This window comes from Saccopteryx bilineata, chromosome 1 (genome assembly GCF_036850765.1).
Source record: "Saccopteryx bilineata isolate mSacBil1 chromosome 1, mSacBil1_pri_phased_curated, whole genome shotgun sequence".
Classification (NCBI taxonomy): domain Eukaryota; kingdom Metazoa; phylum Chordata; class Mammalia; order Chiroptera; family Emballonuridae; genus Saccopteryx; species Saccopteryx bilineata.
In genome coordinates this window covers 107,724,601-107,744,315 of record NC_089490.1, presented here as the reverse complement: position 1 = coordinate 107,744,315, position 19,715 = coordinate 107,724,601, and the positions used below count along the sequence as shown (strand labels likewise).

The 19,715-nt window shown below is 41.5% G+C and overlaps 1 protein-coding gene and 1 non-coding gene across 3 annotated transcripts in view; one reads left to right on the top strand and one right to left on the bottom strand.

The window, feature by feature from the left end:
- RFX4 (regulatory factor X4) overlaps positions 1-19,715 on the bottom strand; it is a 168,160-nt gene that overhangs the window by 127,091 nt on the left and 21,354 nt on the right. For both annotated transcript variants that reach the window (XM_066263556.1, XM_066263566.1), the window contains exon 2: positions 13,599-13,685. In XM_066263556.1, the coding sequence (XP_066119653.1) occupies positions 13,599-13,685 (87 nt within the window). The remainder of the gene's footprint in view (positions 1-13,598; positions 13,686-19,715) is intronic.
- LOC136321289 (small nucleolar RNA SNORA48) lies at positions 9,442-9,584 on the top strand. The gene has a single exon (XR_010728558.1). It is a non-coding gene; the product is annotated as a small nucleolar RNA SNORA48 (small nucleolar RNA).

Sequence of the window (19,715 nt, the reverse complement as noted above, 5' to 3'; positions counted from 1 at the left end):
AACCATATAAATGCATTATCTACTCAAAAATACTCTAGTTAAATGTGAACAAATTAAAAGACCTAATTGGGGAGGGAGCATCTGAGTGAAGAATCTATTCAAATGGTTGAATGGTCCTGGAGTGCTGAAAACCAAAGAAATTACAAATACAATCTGGCATAGCTTTATGGCCATTTGCTTTCCTAATACCCACTTACTTAACAAACACTACTGGGCTCCTACCATGGACCAGGCAAACCATATTAAGTGCTGGCCACACACAGTAAGTCAGACATGCTCCTTCCCTTTGGGGAGTTGTGGCCATGGAGGAAGTCAGTGGTGTGAGGGGTCCAGGCGGTATGCCCCAAGCACAGAGGAGGGATAGCTAATTCTCCACAACAGGAGAGGACAGGTAGACATGCAGGGGGACCTCACAAAATGGGCAGCTGTGCCAGCTGAGAAGGGGCAGGGTCTCGGGGGTCATGTTAAACCGACACTAAGCGCTAACTGTGCTGGCCAGCAGCGGTCTTGCGCCTAAGTTCCCAGCAGGACTGTGACTGCAGCATTCACTTCACAACAGCAATTCAATCTTTAACGCCATCACGGGCAGACTCTCTACAGAACTCCCCTTGGACTTCCCACTCTAAGTCATCATCCTGGCCCTAGGAGCCCTCTGCATGCCTTTCTGCTGTTGGGTGGGGTTGGGGGTGGAATTTTCCATATTCCCAATGGGAATATGAAACAGTTCAACTACATTTCCTCTTCTCTGAAACCCCTATTTATGAAGTTACAAGACCCTAAACTGACATGCTGGGTGAGCTGAGCAGAGTGAATATTCACATATATAGTCCTAAAATGCAATGAGATTTTAACATGATGAGTCCCATCAAGTGGTGACCCACTGTGACCCCAGTTCTACGCTATCATACCGCTGAATTACAGCTTTTTCTTTCCCTGTGCTATACGTATCTTCCGCGACCACAAATCAGTAACAGCCATGATGCGCTGGTGAAGGGCTGGGGAGGGCAAAGGAGGCGCCTACATTCCGAGTGAGGCAGGCAGGACAGGAGGACAACGGCAGCTGTCAGGGAGTGTCAAAGAGCGGAGGGAACAGGACACAGGAGAAACAGAAAAACAGAAACCCCCTCCCACACATCCACCCCCCCCACACACACACACACAGAATCTGGTAAGTCTTAGAGATAAGGGGAAAACTCTGGGCTCCTACTAGGATACAAGATCGAGGATTTGATTTATGTATTAAGGAAACAACGACGTAAAGGACTGGGGCACAACTGGGTTATATTTAACTTGTACTATACTGCCCAAGGAGGACAAGAGAGCCCAAGGAATCCCACTGGGTTCCCGCTCTTCAGACCCATCCTGTCACCCAGTCTCTCAGCTTCTCTCCGTCCCACTAACACAGCCCTGGGTTCAGCCCATTGCCCCAGAGAGCCCTCCTGGCTCTCACACACCTGCAGAGAACCTCCACGTTAACCTCTGAAAACGCCACTTAGATGTGTCACCCTTCTGTACCCAGTTCCTTAGGTGGCACCTTAGCTATCAAATTCCAAACCTCTTGTTTGGAATTCAAGTCCCTCAACAATATGGCCTAAACTTCCCTTCCCAGCCCTGTTTCCGATGAGTCTTCAACCTCTCTGTTCCAGCCAATCTGGAAACCTCTCTAAGAACAAAACCTGCCTGGTGGCTTTCTGCCTCCCAGCCCTCTACCGTCACCACTTAAAGGCACTTCGGGAATCCTTAGGCCCATTGCAAATGCTGCCTCCCTCAAGATGCCTTATCCAGTCACCCTCCAACCTTGTGACCTCTCCCAGACATTAGCATGCACTCTGTCACCTGGGGGAGCTTGTTAAACAGAGTGTGTTTCAGGAGGTTTGGAGTGGGCCTGCAACCTGGGTTTCCAACAAGCTTCCAGTGAGGTCACGCTGGAGTCCAGGAACAAACACACTTGGTGTGGCAAGGTAGAATGCCTCGCATCATTCAAATGGAGTCAGTCACATATGGGCTTGTATTATTAATATTCAAGTGCATACCTTAACTTCCCCTCTAGACTTAAAATTATTTGAGAGCAGTGACCCACAGAGGAGGCTTAGTTAGTAGAAAGAGCCAGCTATCAAATCAGACAGTTCTAAGTTTCGGTTCTTTTATTATTATTATTTTTATTTTCGTGAGAGACAGAGAGACAGACAGAAAGGATGGGAGAGAGATGAGAAGTATCAATTCATAATTGCAGCACTTTAGTTGCTCATTGATTACTTCTCATATGTGCCTTGACGGGACAGGGAGCAGAGCCAGTGATCCCTTGCTCAAACCAGTGACCATGGGCTTCAAGCCAGCAAACTTTGGGCTCAAGCCAGAGACCATGGGGTTATGTCTATGATCTCATGCTCAAGCTAGAAACCCCAGGATCAAGCTGTGAGCCTGTGCTCAAGCCAGCAACCTTGGGGTTTCAAACCTGGGTCTTCAGCATCCCAGGTTGACACTCTATCCACTGCGCCACCACCTACCTGGTCAGGCGAAGTTTCAGTCTTAACTCTACCATTCACTGATATGATATTAACTAAATCCCCAAACCTCTGAATCTCCATTTCCTCATCTGTAAAATGGGGATAAAAATTACCTCCCTATCAGAGGTTTAAAGGAAACAGTGCCTGTGATGAGAGGTCTAGCATACTGCCCTGATGCTGAATATATTTTAATTTTGGCCCCCTGCTCTTTCCTTCCTTGTACCACTTCGGGCTTTCCACAGAGTCCTGTAGTAAACTGGAACCTTCTTGGCCCAACTTCAGCAGGAGCTCCTGTTCCACTTGTACAATCTGTTCAATCCCCACTGCTGAGCCTGCCTTTTGGGATACAATGTTTTGACCAGCCGTGGTCCTGATAATGCTTTACAGCTCATCCCCACCTTCCCCTTTGTTGGTAGGTATGCTATCAGAAACATAGAAACCTGCAGACATCTGCCAGGAGGGAAATGCAATTTGTTCAGGTCAGAAATGAGAATGTGTGGGCCCAACTCATGGTCACCAAACCACCCCCTTTCATTCAGGCTCCTACTGCTCCGACATTTAGAGTCTGACCTCACTGGTTCAGGGTTTGCTTCCAAACTGCATTCTATCAAAATGTCCCACTTCCTCATGCTCACTGAAGCCCTAGCTAGCCAACTAAATCACCCTTTTCTGGGCTGCTAAAAGGGACATAACAGGAAGTGCACCGACAGAAATCAAAAGACTGAGGTAGCAGTTCTGATTTTAGCACAACCTAAGAATATGATTTTGAGCAAATAGCATCCCTTCTTTGAGCCTCAGTTTCCTCCTCTGTAAAACAGGGGAGTAGGCCAAGATAATTAAAAAACATCTACTAATCTTGGACATAAAGCTAATAAACTGATTACTATATTCTCTTATTCCATTTATTTTTAACCAGGACCCCCTGATGTCCAGCTGTCATTCTGGCCAGTAGAAGAAATCATTTACACCAGGCGGAACTCTGACCTCTCTCGAATTACCCAGGGAAAGCGTTATGCGCCTGCCTGACAATTCTCAGCAACTCCAAATACTGGGTTTCTGACCAGAGTGACATTACAATAGAAGCCAATAACAGAAAGACAACTAGGAAATAATACAATGTTTAGAAATTAAGCAATAGGTTTCTATAAAGGGGGGGGGGGTAAAAGAAAAAAATTGCAATAGAACTTAGCAAATGAGTTTGAATAAAAATGAAAGTATGACAGCAGAATAATGGTATGATACAGGTAAGCAGTGCTCAGAGGAAAATCCATAACGGAAATTCCTATCCAAGAAAAGGCTGCAAGTCAATGATCTAAGTTATGTGTCTCAAAAGCTAGAAAAAGAAAAATTATTCTGAAAGTAGAAGGAAATAAAATAGATAAGGGTAGATATAAATAAAATAGAAAAAGGTGTAAATTGGGAAAACAACAAAGCCGAAAGTTAGACTTTTGAAAAGACTAATAAAATTGATAAATTCTGGCAAAACCGACCAAGGAAAACAGAGGCAACATACCATATTTCTCCATGTATAAGATGCTCCCATGCAAAAGACACACTTTAATTTGGGGGCCCAAAATTTGAAAAAAAATGTATCACATAAAGTTATTGAACTCAAGTTTTACTCATCATAAAATTCATACAACTCCTCATCACTGTCAAAACTCCCATCCATTAGCTTGTCCTCATCTGTGTCTGATGATAAATCACTGTCTTCAACAATAAGCGCAAAAACAAGCGTGAAAAAGTGGGAAATGCAAGTAAAAAAATCTACAACCACTGTACAAGACGCACCTAGTTTTAGACCCAAAGTTTTCAAAAAAAATGTGCATCTTCTACATGGGAAAATCCGGTAAATTGCCAGTATCAGAAACAAAAAAGGAACATCACTATTGATGCTAAAAGATGTGACAAGAAGTAATAAAAGGAAGTTTGAACAATGTCCGGGAGATAAACTTGAAAATTTAGATGAAATGAATTTCTTAAAAATAGTAACATAACAATTTGTTCATAATAATATAACAAAAAATAGAAAATTATGAATAGTCCTATTGCTTTATTTTTCTATTGCTATTTTATTTTATTATATATTTTTTATCCCTCTTCTACCGGCTCTATTGCTATTTAAAAAATTGACTGTATCATTAAGAAGTTTTCCGGCCCTGGCCGGTTGGCTCAGTGGTAGAGCGTCGGCCTGGCGTGCGGAAGTCCCGGGTTCGATTCCCGGCCAGGGCACACAGAAGAGGTGCCCATCTGCTTCTCCACCCCTCCCCCTCTCCTTCCTCTCTGTCTCTCTCTTCCCCTCCTGCAGCTGAAGCTCCAATGGAGCAAAGATGGCCCGGGCGCTGGGGATGGCTCCTTGGCCTCTGCCCCAGGCGCTAGAGTGGCTCTGGTCATGACAGAGCGATGCCCTGGATGGGCAGAGCATCCCCCCTGGTGGGTGTGCCGGGTGGATCCTGGTCGGGCACATGTGGGAGTCTGTCTGACTGCCTCCCCGTTTCCAGCTTCAGAAAAATACAAAAAAAAAGTTTTCCTCAAAAGAAACTCCAAACCCAGAGGGCTGCTGTGTTCAATTCTCCCTAATAATTAAGAAGTAAATAATACCAATATTATACAAACTCTTCAGAAGAAATAAAACAAAGAACTCAACCACCTCTTTTTTTATGAGGCCTATATAACTGTGACACCAAAAGCTGATCAGGACATTCATTGTAAGAAAAGAAAAGCTGTAAGTCAGCAAAGTCTCATGAACATAGATACCAACATTCTTAACAAAATAATGGTCAATCTAAACTAGAAATAGATTTAAAAACATACTTCAAACCAAGTGCAGTTTATTCTCAGCAAACCAGGGATTTGATCATGAGTATCTAACAAAAAATTCACAAGAAACATCATACTCATTAGGGACACATTAAGAGTTTTCTCCCCTTAGGTCGGGAACGAAACAAGGATCACCTCAATACCACATTGCCCTAGGTCCCTGCCAGCACACTAAGTCACAGGAAAGAAGGAAAACTACAAAGACTATGAAAGAATATGGAAAACTAATACTCTCAGGTGACATGATTATGTCAATAGAAATAATTTTTTTAAGCAAATTCATATTTAATGAGCAAATGTAGCAAAATGGCTAGATACAAAATAATTACCTAAAAAAATCATCTGCATTTGCATATGATAACAACAATTTTTAAAACTTTAGAAATAATTCTTGTGCTGAAAAACATCAGTTACCTAAAGAATATAGCTAACGGAAGATGTGTAAAACCTCTACACTGAAACCTGCAAAACACTGCTGAGAGAAATTAAAGGCCATTTAATACAAAGAGGCCTAGTCTGGTGCCATGGATAGAATGTCAGCCTGGGATGCTGAGAACCCAGGTTTCAAACTCCAAGGTGCCCACCTTGAGCAAGGGGTCACTGGCTTGGCTAGAGCCCCCTGGGTCAAGGAACATATGAGAAGCAATCAATGGACAACTAAGGTGCCACTACTATGAGTTGATGCTTCTCATCTCTCTCCCTTCCTGTCTGTCTGTCTCTGTCTCTCTATCTCTCTGTTTCTATCCCTCTCTCTCTCTAAATAAAAGAATAATAATAATAATACACAGAGGTCTAATGTCACATATATAGATTGGAAATGCTTGGTAAGATGTCAGTTCTTCCCAGATTAATTCAGAGTCAATGTAATCCCAATAAAAATCCCATTGTACATGTGAAAATTGAAAAACCGATTCTAAAATCTATATGGAAATATTAAGAACTTAAATTACCCAAAACAATCTTGAAGAAGAGGTTTTATGCTACCAGATACCACAACTTATTATAAAAGTAATATAATAAAGACTGTGGTGTTGACTCAAAACAGAGAAGCAAAACAATGGTTCAGAATAGAGGTCAAGACACACACCCATATGTACATGATCTCCTGATATACGGCCAGTGAGTAAAGGAATTCTTTTCAACAAAAGGTGCTCTATCAGCCAAAAATAAAAAATAAAAAATAACTATGACTCCTCTTTCATACCACATACAAAAATTCCAGATGGACTGATATAAGAATAAAAGGTAAAATAATAAAACTTTTAGATAACAACATGAAAAATATCTTTATGACCTTGAAAGAAAAAAATATTTCTTTTTTGTTGTTGTTGTTAGAGAGAGGGAGAGAGGGACAGAGGGATAGGAACATGGAATTGTTCCTGTATGTGCCCTGACCAGGGATCGAACCAGCAACCTCTGTGCTTCGGGATGATGCTTCAACCAACTGAGCTATCTGGCCAGTGCTTAAAGATTTCTTAAAAGGACACAAACAGCACTAACTATAAAAGAAAAACACTGATAAACTAGACTTTATTAAAATTAAGAATTTCTGCTCATCTGAAGAAGATTCCGCTAAGAAAATGAACAGGTAGACCACAAACTGAGAGACTATGCTTGCAATGCTTTTATCTGATAAGCATCTCCTTTCCAGAATATAAAAACAACTCCTACAGATCAATAAGGAAAATATAAACAGCACAATTTTTAAAAAGTGGAGGAAGATTTAGACATTGGGTGGTTAGCACAGAATGCAATATATGGATAACGTATGATAGAACTGTATACTTGCCTGACCAGGTGGTGGTGCAGTGGATAGAGCATCAGACTGGGACGCAGAGGACCTGGGTTTGAGACCTCACTGGGTTTGAGACCCCGAGGTCGCCAGCTTGAGCGTGGGCTCATCTGGTTTGAGCAAGGCTCACTAGCTTGAGCCCAAGGTCGCTGGCTTGAGCAAAGAGTCACTCGGTCTGCTGTAGCCCCCCGGTCAAGGCACATATGAGAAATCAATCAATGGACAACTAAGGAACCGCAACGAAGAATTGATGTTTCTCATCTCTCTCCCTTCTTGTCTATCTGTCCTATCTGTCCCTCTCTGACTCTGTCTCTGCCACACACACAAAAAAAACAAAAAACAAACAAACTAAAAAAATAACTATATACTTTGAAACCTTATACTACTAACTATTAATACTACTAACACTATTAACAAAGCTTACCCCAATAAACATAACAAATAACTTTTTAAAGAAACTGACAGGCAAAAGACCTGAATAGGTAGCTCCAATCCTCCAGAGCATCAATCCTTCTCAAACTCTTCCAAAAAATAGAAGAGGAGAGAATTTCCAAACTCATTCTAGACAAAGACACTATGAGAAAGAAAACGATAGATCAACATCCCTTATGAATTTTGATGCAAAAATCCTCAATGAAATACCAGTAAACAAAAGTTGACAGTGTGTTGAAAGCATTATATACCATGACAAGGTGGGATTACTTTTTTATTCCCTGAATGAAAGGATAGTTCAACATACAAAGATCAATCAATGTAATATACCATATTAACATAATATTCACATGGTCTTCTCAATTGATGCAGAGAAAATATTTGACAAAATTCTTTCATGATAAAAACACTCCATGAAATACAAAAGAAAGAAAACTACTTCAACATACAAAAGCCTTTATAAACAACCCACAGCAAACATCACACCCAGTGATAAAAGACTGAAAGCTTTTCTTCTAAGGTCAGGAACAAGACAAAGTTGCTCACTTTTAATACTTCTATTTAACCTAGTACTAAGAGGCCTCATCAGAGCCATTAGATAAGAATACTCACACACAAAATAAAAAACCCTGTCAGACCTAATAATCACATTCAACAAAGTTGAAGGATATGAATCAACACATGAAAATCAGCTGCATTTCTCTATACTAACAGTAAACAATCCAAAAAGGAAATTAAGAAAACAATTTTACTGTATTTATAATAACATCAAAAAAAATAAAATACTTAGGAATAACCTTAACCAAGGAATCAAAAGACTTACACACTCAAAACTATAAACTGTTGCTGAAAGAAATTAAAGATGACATTAAGAAATGGAAAGGTATCCTATGTTCATGAATTGGGAAACAATATTTTTAAGATGCTAATACTACGCAAAGTGATCTACAGATCCAAAGCAACCCCTATCAAAATCCCAATAACATTTTTTTTTCAGAAATAGAAAAATTCATCCTAAAATTTGTATGGAATCTCCAGGGACCCTGAATAGCCAAAACAATTTTGAAAAAGAATAACAATGTTGGAATCTCACATTTCCTGATTTCAAAACTTAATGCAAAGCTACACTAATCAAAATAGTTTGGTACTAGCATAAAGACAGATATATATACCAACAGAATAAAATAGCAAGCCCAGAAATAAACCCTTGCATATATGGTTAAATGATTTTATTTTTTTACAGGGACAGAGAGAGAGAGTCAGAGAGAGGGATAGATAGGGACAGACAGACAGGTACGGAGAGAGATGAGAAGCATCAATCATCAGTTTTTCGTTGTGACACCCTAGTTGTTCATTGATTGCTTTCTCATATGTGCCTTGACCATGGGACTACAGCAGACTGAGTAACCCCTTGCTTGAGCCAGCAACCTTGAGTCCAAGCTGGTGAGTTTTTTTCTCAAGCCAGATGAGCCAGTGCTCAAGCTGGCAACCTCGGGGTCTCAAACCTGGGTCATTTGCATCCCAGTCCGATGCTCTATCCACTGCACCACCGCCTGGTCAGGCATGGTTAAATGATTTTTGACAAGGGTGTCAAGATCATTCAATAGGGAGAGGACAGGCTTTTCAGTAAAAGATGTTGAGAAAACTGGACATCCACACACACAAGATGAATGTGGACCCTCACCTTACATCAGAGATTTTCAACCTTTTTTTCTTCATGGCACACATAAACTAATTACTAAAGAAGAGAGGTCAGCGCCCCTCTTTTTCCTTAGTAATTAGTTTATTTGTGCCATGAGGAAAAAATGATTAAAAATCGCTGCCTTATACCATATAGAGAAATTAACTAAAAATAAAGACTTAAATCTAAGAGATAAAACTATAAAACTCAGCCCCTGGCAATGGGCAAGGAGGCACCTGATTGGTGGTGCTGTTCTTATATCAGTCAGGGCAAAGCAGGTGTTCAGCCCTAGTTCATCCTAGCTTGATGCCTGTATTGGTGGCCAGAGCTGTTTCATGCCTAGGGCACATAAAAAAACAACTATAAAACTCTTGGAAGAAAACATAGAGGAAAAGTTTCATGATACTGGATTTAGCAATTTCTTGGACATGACAACAAAGCACTGGAAGCAAAAGAAAGATAAACTGGACTACATCAAAATTTAAAAATTTAATGATTCATTAAAGGCACAATAATGGAGTAAAAAGCAAGTCATAGAATGGAAGAAAATATTTGAAAATTGTACATCTGATAAGGTGTTAATATGTAGAATATACAAAAACTCCTACAATTCAGCAACAAAAAAAAAACAACCAATTTAATTTTTTAAAAAATGGGTAAATGACTTGAATAGATATTTTCCCAAAGAAGGTATATAAATGGTCAATAGGCACATGGAAAGATGTTCAATATCACTAATCATTAGGGAAATACAAATCAAAACCATGAGATATCACTTTACACTCATTAGAATGGCTATTACAAAAAATAAGTATTGGCAGGAATGTGGAGAAATTGGAATTCTTGGGCATTTCTGATGGAAATGTAAAATGGTATACAGCTGCTATAGAAAATGGTTTGGCAGTTCCTCAAAATATAAACATAGAATTCCATATGATCCAGAAATTATATACTTTTGGGTATATACTCAAAATGATTGAAAGCAGGGACTTGAACAGCTACTTGTATATCGATGTTCATAAAAAGATTTTTCATAATAGCCAGAAGATGGAAATATTACAAATGCTTACCAATGGATGAATGGATAAATAAAATGTTGTATATACATGCAATGGAATGTCATTCAGCCTTTTAAAAAAAGGAAATTTTGACATATGCTACAACATGGATGAACCTTGAATATATGCTTTATCCCACTGCACCACCACAGGTCAGGCCATGAACCTTGAATATATTGCACTATTAAATAAGCTAGTCACGGCCTTGGCCAGTTGGCTTAGTGGTACAGTGTCGGCCCGACGTGTGGAAGTCCTGAGTTTGATTCCTGGTCAGAGCACACAGGAGAAGCAACCATCTGCTTCTTCTCTCCTCTTCCTTCTCCTTCTCTCTCTCTCTTCCCCACCAGCAGCCATAGCTTGATTGGTTCAAGGGCGTTGGTGGCAGGCACTGAGGATGACTCCATCGAGCCTCTGCCTCAGGTGCTAAAAATAGCTCAGTTAGGAGCATGGCCCAGATGGGCAGAGCATTGCCCCAGATGAGGGTTGCCAGGTGCATCCTGATTGGGGTACATATGGGAGTCTATATCCTCTCCACTCACTTAAATAAAAAAAAATTTTTTTAAAGTCAGTCACACAGGACAAATACTGTGTAAATCCACTTTTATGAGATACTTAGAGTAGTCAAATTCATGGAGGCAGAAAGTATAATAGTAGTTGCCAGGGGCTGGGAGGAAAGGGAAGGGGGAGTTGTTGTGGATCGGTAATGGCAAAAAGCCATTATAGATTCGAGGCTTGGCAGGGGGCTAAGTTCTCCCCCCTCCATCTCCATATTTGGCTTTGATGCTGAGTGTTTGCACCCACTCCACTTCCTTCCTTGGGTTGCAGGAAGCAATATACATGCCTTTCCTCTGACTCTTTGTTTTCAGATGTTTGTAAAATTCACTAATGTATACTGTTTTTGCCTTGGGAGAGTTCCTGTCTTAGCCTTTGATGTGCAACTTTGTATCAGGGTCCTTGATTTGCATAGGTCCATATAATAAAGCGAACTGGGGCTGTGAGGCACTCAGATGCTGCCAGGAAGTTTGAAGAGTCCTCCCGGTCCCATCGGTTTTGTTCTGACAAAGTGTGTTTCCTTAATTCCGCACCGTTATTTGGAAGCTGCGCTGGTCCTTGGCAGGGAGTTATTATTTAATGGTTACAGAGTTTCAGTTTGGAAAGATGAAAAAAGATCTGTACATAGATAGTGGTGATGATTGTAGAACAAGGTGAATATACAGTGTGTCCATAAAGTCATGGTGCACTTTTGACCGGTCACAGGAAAGCAACAAAAGACGATACAAATGTAAAATCTGCACCAAATAAAAGGAAAACTTTCCCAGTTTCATACCTATTCAGTGCAGTTTGATGTGGGCTCACGCACAGATTTTTTAGGGCTCCTTAGGTAGCTGTCCCGTATAGCCTCTACAGACTCATCACTGACTGATGGCCTACCAGAACGGGGTTTCTCCACCAAACTGCTGGTTTCCTTCAACTGCTTATCCCACCGAGTAATGTTATTCCTATGTGGTGGCACTTTGTTATAAACGCGCCGATATTCACGTTGCACTTTGGTCACGGATTCAAATTTAGCGAGCCACAGAACACACTGAACTTTCCTCTGTCCTGTCCACATCTCAGCTGGGATGGCCGTGGGCTTCTCTGCTGTATACACGGTGTTACATCATCATCTGCACATGCGCACATGCTGTCACATCATCCTACAGAAACTGGGAGGGTTTTCCTTTTATTTGGTGCAGATTTAACATTTCTATTCTCTTTTGTTGCTTTCCTGTGACCGGTCAAAAGTGTACCATGACTTTACAGACACACTGTATTTAACGCCACTGAACTAACTGTACACGTAAAATGATAAATTTTGTTAATAATATCTGGCCGCAATAAAATAAAATTTAAATGCTCAGAGATGCTTAATAAATAGTCAAAAACTTGATGCCTTGATCCAATAGCTCATTTGGTTCGAGTGATGTCCCGACATGTCAAGGTTGTAGGTTTGCTCCCCGGTCAGCGTACATACAAGAATCAACTAATGAATGAATGAATAAGTGGAACAACACATTGATGTTTCTCTCTCTCCCTTCTTCTCTCTCTCAAATTAATAAAACTTAATAGTCAAAAACTTGAAAAAATTTAAATATCCATCAATATTTAAATGAATATGTGAACTGTGGTATATGCATACAGTAAAGTACAATGCAGCAATGAAAAAGAAAGAACTATTGCTACATACAACAGCATGAATGAATATCACAGACATTATACTGAGTGGAAAAAACTATATACAGAATAATTTGGAGTCTATGAGTCCATTTATACAATGTTTAAAAAATCGGCAAAATCAAACTATAGTGATAAAATCGGGAGAGTAATTATCAATGGGGATGAGACATGAGGGGGCCTTCCGAAGTGCCAGAAATGCTCCACCTCATTTCTCTGGCTGGTGATTACACAGATGGATACAAAATGTAAGGGGGGGAAAGATACTCATCAAACTATTCACATAAGTTTTATGTACTTGATATTCAATTTATCTCAATTTAATAACATGAAGCAAAACAGTGATGACAGGATGACTGGGAGAGCTGCTGGGAGGAAGCTGTGTTCAGCATGTCTAACAAGCTCCCTTGTGAATTATTGGGTGAATGTCACTGGCCCGCGCTTTGAGGAAATTGAACTAAGGAGATGCCCTTTACCGAGCAAGGGATAAAGACACTTCTGTCTCAGCTGGAAATGACGTTTATGACCCGCCCCCTTCTGCAGTGCTCACGGGGCAAATACAAGTCCCAGACAGCCCGAGGCTCTTAATAGAAGGCATGCAGAAACCTGTCTGACATCACCCAGGGGAGGGTGCAAACACAGCAGTGCATATCCTTCCATCAACTCTGGTTCTCAGGCCCAACATTCAGGAGAGATGTTTACTTTTCAATAGAAAGGACATATGTAGCTCTAAAACAACAATCCCATGACACACTACTCAAAACCCATGTCTACAGTGACCCAGAGAATGGCCCTGGCCACCCATGGGCCACTTTGCCCAGAAGCATCACTGTAGCAGGGTTTTTGGGGTCTCAGACAGCAGTGAATGTGTGCAAAGCAAGTGAATTCTGCAGTGAGCTCCATTTCCAGCACACCTGAGGCGCACCCCCTATCTCACAGCATCACATGGACGGCCTGGGGCACCCCACAAAAGCCTCGAGGGTCTCTGGTTGCAGGTGACCTGCCCCAGCCCAGCATCCTAGAAGTGCTCTTCCTCCCGTCAGGCCACTGGCCGTGACTAAAATGTCCTAAAAAAGTGAGTTTGAAGCACTTACTTTCATCATTAGAAACATTCCCCAGAGATGTATGGCTGGAATAACGTTTGTTTTCGCTTTCATTGAGACACCTTTCAATCCAGCTCTCTGAAAAGAAAGAAAGAAAGAAAATCACAAAATCACAGAATTGCTGTTGGTGTTTGTGAAGAGACAGGAACACCAAAAATGCATTAGCTTTATTCAACACCCACCAATTTTCACCTGAGAGCCACCCCTGCTCATTTGAAGCCCCACTTGAGTAATTCTTGGTCAAATTTTACTAATTCTGGAATATTCATTGCTCAGTATACCAACTAAGGATTATCTTTTTTCGAAAAGAAGATATGTTCTTGAGAAGGAGTTTGTAAAACAAAATTTATTTTAACTGAATCACTGGTGGTAGTTTGCAGACTTGTAAATTAGCAGCAGAACCCTTCCTCTAACAAAAATAACAAGGAAAGCAGATAAAACCCTGTGATCTCTGGTGGAAGTGGAAAAGAAGGACAGGGGACCTTGCAGCTCACCTCCCTTTGCCAGGCGAGTCCTGAAGGGGCTCTTCCAAGCACAGATCATAAGCCGCTGCACGAGGAGATACTAAGAGCTCTATAACAGTTAAGTAGTACTTTTAACATCCAAAACTATGGTTTTCAAAATCCATTGCAAAGGCTATATAGATGTACGTTTCCTAATATAGCATAATGCTATTCCATTCTAGACCATCCACCACTCATTCATTCATTCATTCATTCATTCAACAACTTCAGCTAAGTACAGTCAGTTCTGCTATAATGCTTGCTTCGAAAATAAGAGTAGGTTCCAATACATGTAATATGTTAGGGAATGATTTGCACACGAAGCAAACTTTGTGTTTGCTTATGCTTGATTTTTTCTGTAAGAAAGAGGAGGTGAATATAGAAAGCCACATGTAGCTGAACTGAGCCCCACAGGAATATGCAAATTGCACATGCTCACACTTTAAGAATCTACCGGCTACTTTAAGTTCACTGCGCATGTTACAAGCCCCGTCTGCCCAGATAACCCATGTTCCACCACTTCACAATGATGCAAGCTGCAACCTTTGTGACATCCGCTTCCAAAAGCAAACTTCGGGTCTTTTCCAACATCAAGTGTCTTGTTTATGGTATTTGTGTATCTCTTAGCCACTTAACATGTAAAACGGCGTTATCATTTTTATTAGGCTTTGTTTTAATGTATCACTGACAAAGTTTTTGAGTGTGTGCCCTAGCTTAGTCTTCCAATAAAGTCTGGTTTTGTTGTGCAATTTTGCAGAACGGTGGCGGATTTTAGGAATGCGTGTGGCGTTATACAGTAGAACTGTCTCTAGCTATGGCTTTTGCATGGTGCAGTCTCCTGTTACCGTCTTGACAAGATGGGAGGGAGCATTTCTTGTACACCTATTTTAACATGCCATGCCCTTTAGGTGTTATCTCATTGCATTCTAACAGCTCCAAAAATGAAGATTTTAATCTCCATTTTTTTCTAGAAAGCAACTGAAGCTTGGAGAGATTGAGTAACGTGACCCCTCCTAATTCAAAGAGCCAAGGAAAAAGTAATTAATGCCATCGTAACTATTGTAAAAAGCAGCCACACTGGGGAGTAAGCTATGCAGAGGGTGCGGGTAGGCAAACCCCAACAGCCGGGAAAAATATTGGGTGTTTGTTTTGTATCTTATGTTCCAACAAACTGCTCTTTTAAAAGCTGCTTCCAAAAATGTAAATAAGGAGGGGGGACATTCAAGGGGAGGGAAAGGAGTCAGCCTATTAAGGGGATATGGAAATCTGGTATTTCTGAGGAAGCATAAAGCAGCAGAGAAATTCAGAATATAAAGCGCTATCCCTTCCAGTTATCAAATGCACAATCTAAAAACAAATGACTTGTCATGTTTTCAGAGTCATGATGGCACAAGGTGGGCGTCTGTCATCACATCATATTGAAAAATGCATCTGAATACAAATCTCCAGAATTCTTCCCAGGACTCTCCAGAATGCCTCTCCTCGGCTCTTCTAATCTCTTCACTCCTGGCGCATTTTCCCCGGCAGCGGTCATGGCTGACTTTGGATAGCATCTACTGAAATGCGCAGCCTCTTCCTCCGCCAAACCATCCCACAAAAAGCATTTTCTATGGTTTTTTAGGTCAGTCCCTGGTTTTGCTAGCTAGGTATTCGGACCTCCTTACTCTCACATGTGTTTCGGCATACCTCGTCACGCATTTACCACCCCGACCCCCTGGAGCAGAAACACTGAACTAAGAGAAACACATTTAGCTCTCTCTCTCTCTCTCTCTCTCTCACCCCCTTAGCTGTGCTGGGATTAGGCAAGTTAAAACTAGAAATATTAAAAGAGCTTATTCTTGCAGGTGAGACTCCCCAGTGCCTGGTGGAGCAGTCTCTGAAGGACACACGGCAACATTCTGGAGAGGAGCTGGACTAAATACCAGGTGGGCCAAGGGAGGGCAACCTTCACCCATAAGGGTTTCAAGTAAAGTAAGAACTTCCCTGATGGCATGCCTGTCTTCCATACTGCTCAAGCCCAACACTAGAGAGATGAAGGCAAGGTTTCAAAGAGGGAGGGTTGGAAGTCATACTAAAAAAAGGGAGGAAAAAAATCTCACCAAGGAACCCTTCCCCCTTCCCACTGCACCCATGCGGGTCTCTCTGACCCAAGGTCTTTGCCTGGAGGCACTCTGCTACTGGGCTCTGCTCCTAAGAGCAACACAGGATAAATTTGGTCTCTCTTGCACATGGAAGACACATGTAGACAGCCATCACGTCTTCATTATTCTGGTCAGAATACCCCACCTGTTTCAGCTCTTTTGTGGAAGAAATTGTTCCCACTTCTTGGCCATCTGACTCACCTGCTTCTGGCTGTCTTCTAGTTAATCAATGTCCATTAAAGCATGTAGCGCCCAGGATGGACTCTCAGAGGGTCCAGACAGTGGTCTGAGCAGTGCCCAGAATGGCAGAACCGTCACTCCTATTGTTCTGGAGACCTGGATTCTGAGCATTCTCAGGCCTACATTCCAGAGTGCATGGATATGATGCTCCGAAACACACAACCAGGCTGCGGGCCTTGGGTCCGCGGGTGCTCACTGACCTCTGTCTTCTTCTCTAGACAATCCTCAGCAGTGGCTTCTGCAGCTCATGTCTCATGAGTCAGGTTGCTCCACATATTTGGAAGGCCCTTATTTAGGTCACCAGAAGTAAATTTTATATACTTTAAAACTATTAACAACTGATTTAGGTCTTGCAAAGATCAAGAATTACTCAACCAGAATGACATTCATATTGAACTTTTAATAATGCACTGTGTTCATTGGCCTTATTTTCAATTATATGATTTAATAAAAAACGCCAACATTTATTGAGCCCCTGCGGGCCAGGCATTAGGCAAATGCATTACATCACCATCATACTTAATCCTCATAACAACACAATTACGTAGGCGCTATTAATGTGCACACTTTAGAGATGGGGAAACCAAGGCTCAGAAAGATCAGGTGACTTGATCAGCTAGTAAGAGGCAAGACCAGCTTTCAAATACAGGCCATACCACAATACTCTCTCATGGTGTGAACTGAGCTGTTCTCCTCTTCTGTCCCATACAGTCTCCAGACCGTGGTACCAATCTGACAGCATTGATCACAGTATGCCTTGCATTAGAATTTTTGCTGAAATTCTTACATATTGCTACTTTTCCTAAATTAATTCACATACTTCTTTGCCAGCTTTCTTTACACAGAGCAGACCCTTCAGTTTAGAACTGAAACATCTTCAGAATGGAGTCCATTGAATCCTATTTCTTTTGACACTGCACTAACGCCTGGTATAGTTTTTCCTGTAGTCTGGCCTCAATGAATGTTACTTTACTGACACACATGTTGAAGAATGCACAGCATATAGCTACGTCCACATATCTATAGAACTTCCTAATCGTTTTCTTTTCTACCACATAAGCATGAAAAAGTACAACACATTGAAAGTATATAATTTTCTAAATAAAGCAAGCAAAATTCAACAAACATTTATTTTGTGCTTTCAAGATAAAAGCAGCTGTAGTGAAGAGAAGCTGTGACATAGACATGAATAAATGGGGTTCTGCCTTCTAGAAAGCGGTGCAAATACCTGACTGGTGGTGGCACAGTGGATAGAGCATTGACCTGGGATGCTGAGGTCTCAGGTTTGAAACCCTGAGATCACCAGCTTGAGCACAAACTCATCAGCTTGAGTGTGGGGTCACTGGCTTCAGCATGAGATCACTGACATTGTCCCATGGTCACTGACTTGAGCCCAGGGTTGTTGGCTTGAGCAAGAGGTCACTGGCTCTGCTGGAGTCCCCTGGTCAAGCCACATATGAGAAAGCAATCAATGAACAACAACTAAAGTGTCACAACTATGGAGCTGATGTTTTTCATCTCTTCTCCTTCCTGTCTGTCTCTTTAAAAAAAGAAGAAAGAAAAAAATATAAAAAGCAAGGCAGATGCCACTCCCCAAGCTCATGAGTGCAAGGACCCTGTTGTTTGTATTGCTTTGTTTGTACCCAGTGTCTGGCCCTGTGCCTGGCCCCACAGATTTTGCAGAATACAGTGGTCCCTCGTCTGTTGCAGGGGCTAGGTTCCAGAACACCCCCCCCCCCCGCGATAGGCAAAAATCCACAAAATAGCAACCTTATATTTATTTCATTATTTATATATATTTTAAGGCTTTTTAAACCCTCCCCTACATTTTTATAAACCTTTTCCACACTCTTATTAACCTTTCCAACACTTATTTTACCGCAAAAATTAAAGTAATAAATATATAAAAATACCTATATACTGCAAAATCCTGCAAAACAGTGAAAAATCAGCGATATAAAATTTAGATATATACAATTTAAAAATCTGCAATACAGTGAGACCGCGAAAAGTGAACTGTGATATGGCGAGGGACAACTGGTAAATGTGCGTTATTAAATGCATTACTTTTCTCGAAAAACAACATTAAGTTCCTAGTGTGTGCCAGGTACTACACAAGGTATTTTTCACATGTGTGGTTTAAATTAAACCTCGAAACAATGCTATGTGATATGTTTTCATAGCTCTATCTGTAGAGATGAAAACAGGCTTGAAACAAAAGTTCTCAACAAGGCGGACTGTGAGCGATGCTATGATATAGGCACTGTGTTCTGAGATGTAGCAGGAGAGCTCAGTTCACACTCGGATAACACCCTGCTCCCAGGGGCCGCACTCTTGATCCATAAAAATCATCTGACCTTTCCGTAATAGCCAATCTTACTTACTCTAAGGACACAACAGGATTTGCTGACAGCTGTGAGTATAGGCTCCTGGTCTGCAAAGCATCCCTTCACCTGACTCCTCTGGGGTCACAGGCAGGAAGCAGGTGCCGATAATGCCCTGCGGAGTTTCACTTTGCAAGGAGTTTCACTCATGCGCCTCAGAGGCAGATCTTCACATCTTCCTGCCTTGGGTTGAAGATTTGGAAACCCCAACTTGAAGTGACTCTCTCAAGTTCATATAATGTGGTTAAACAGAGCCACATAATGGTTATTGGGTTTTGCAGGAGGCTTGGTCCCCTTTGTAGCAGCAAAAACACAACCAGGAAGTAGCTGCATCAGGCACATGGCATGTCCAAGGTAGCCCGAGGCTCAGAGCAGGGCTTCACAAGCATGGGCTGGCCTAGCAGGAGGAGCTGACTAAGATGCTTATCCAAAGGCAGGTGATCCTTGAGGCTGACACAGCCCAGTGACATACAGAACCTGATCTGAGCTTCCCTGCCCCCCTAATGAGGCAGAAACTCATCCCACTTTACAGATAAAGAAACTGGCACTTAGAACATGGCAGTGTCCTGGCCAAGGTCAGACAGAAGGATTACAGTCAGAATTCAAACCTAGATCTTCCGTCTCCAAAGCCTATGCTGCTTCTTGCTGCCTCATATTAAGCGCAGACCAATTGTTCTCCCTTAGCTCCATCCATCTATCCACTCACCCACCCACCCACCCATCCATCCATCTTACAAATAATTATCCAGTATCTTCGATGTAGATTCCAACAGAAAAGATGGACAAATACTATTTAACTGCAAGCCAATATATTACGCCAAGTTATCTCTGCTGGATCGG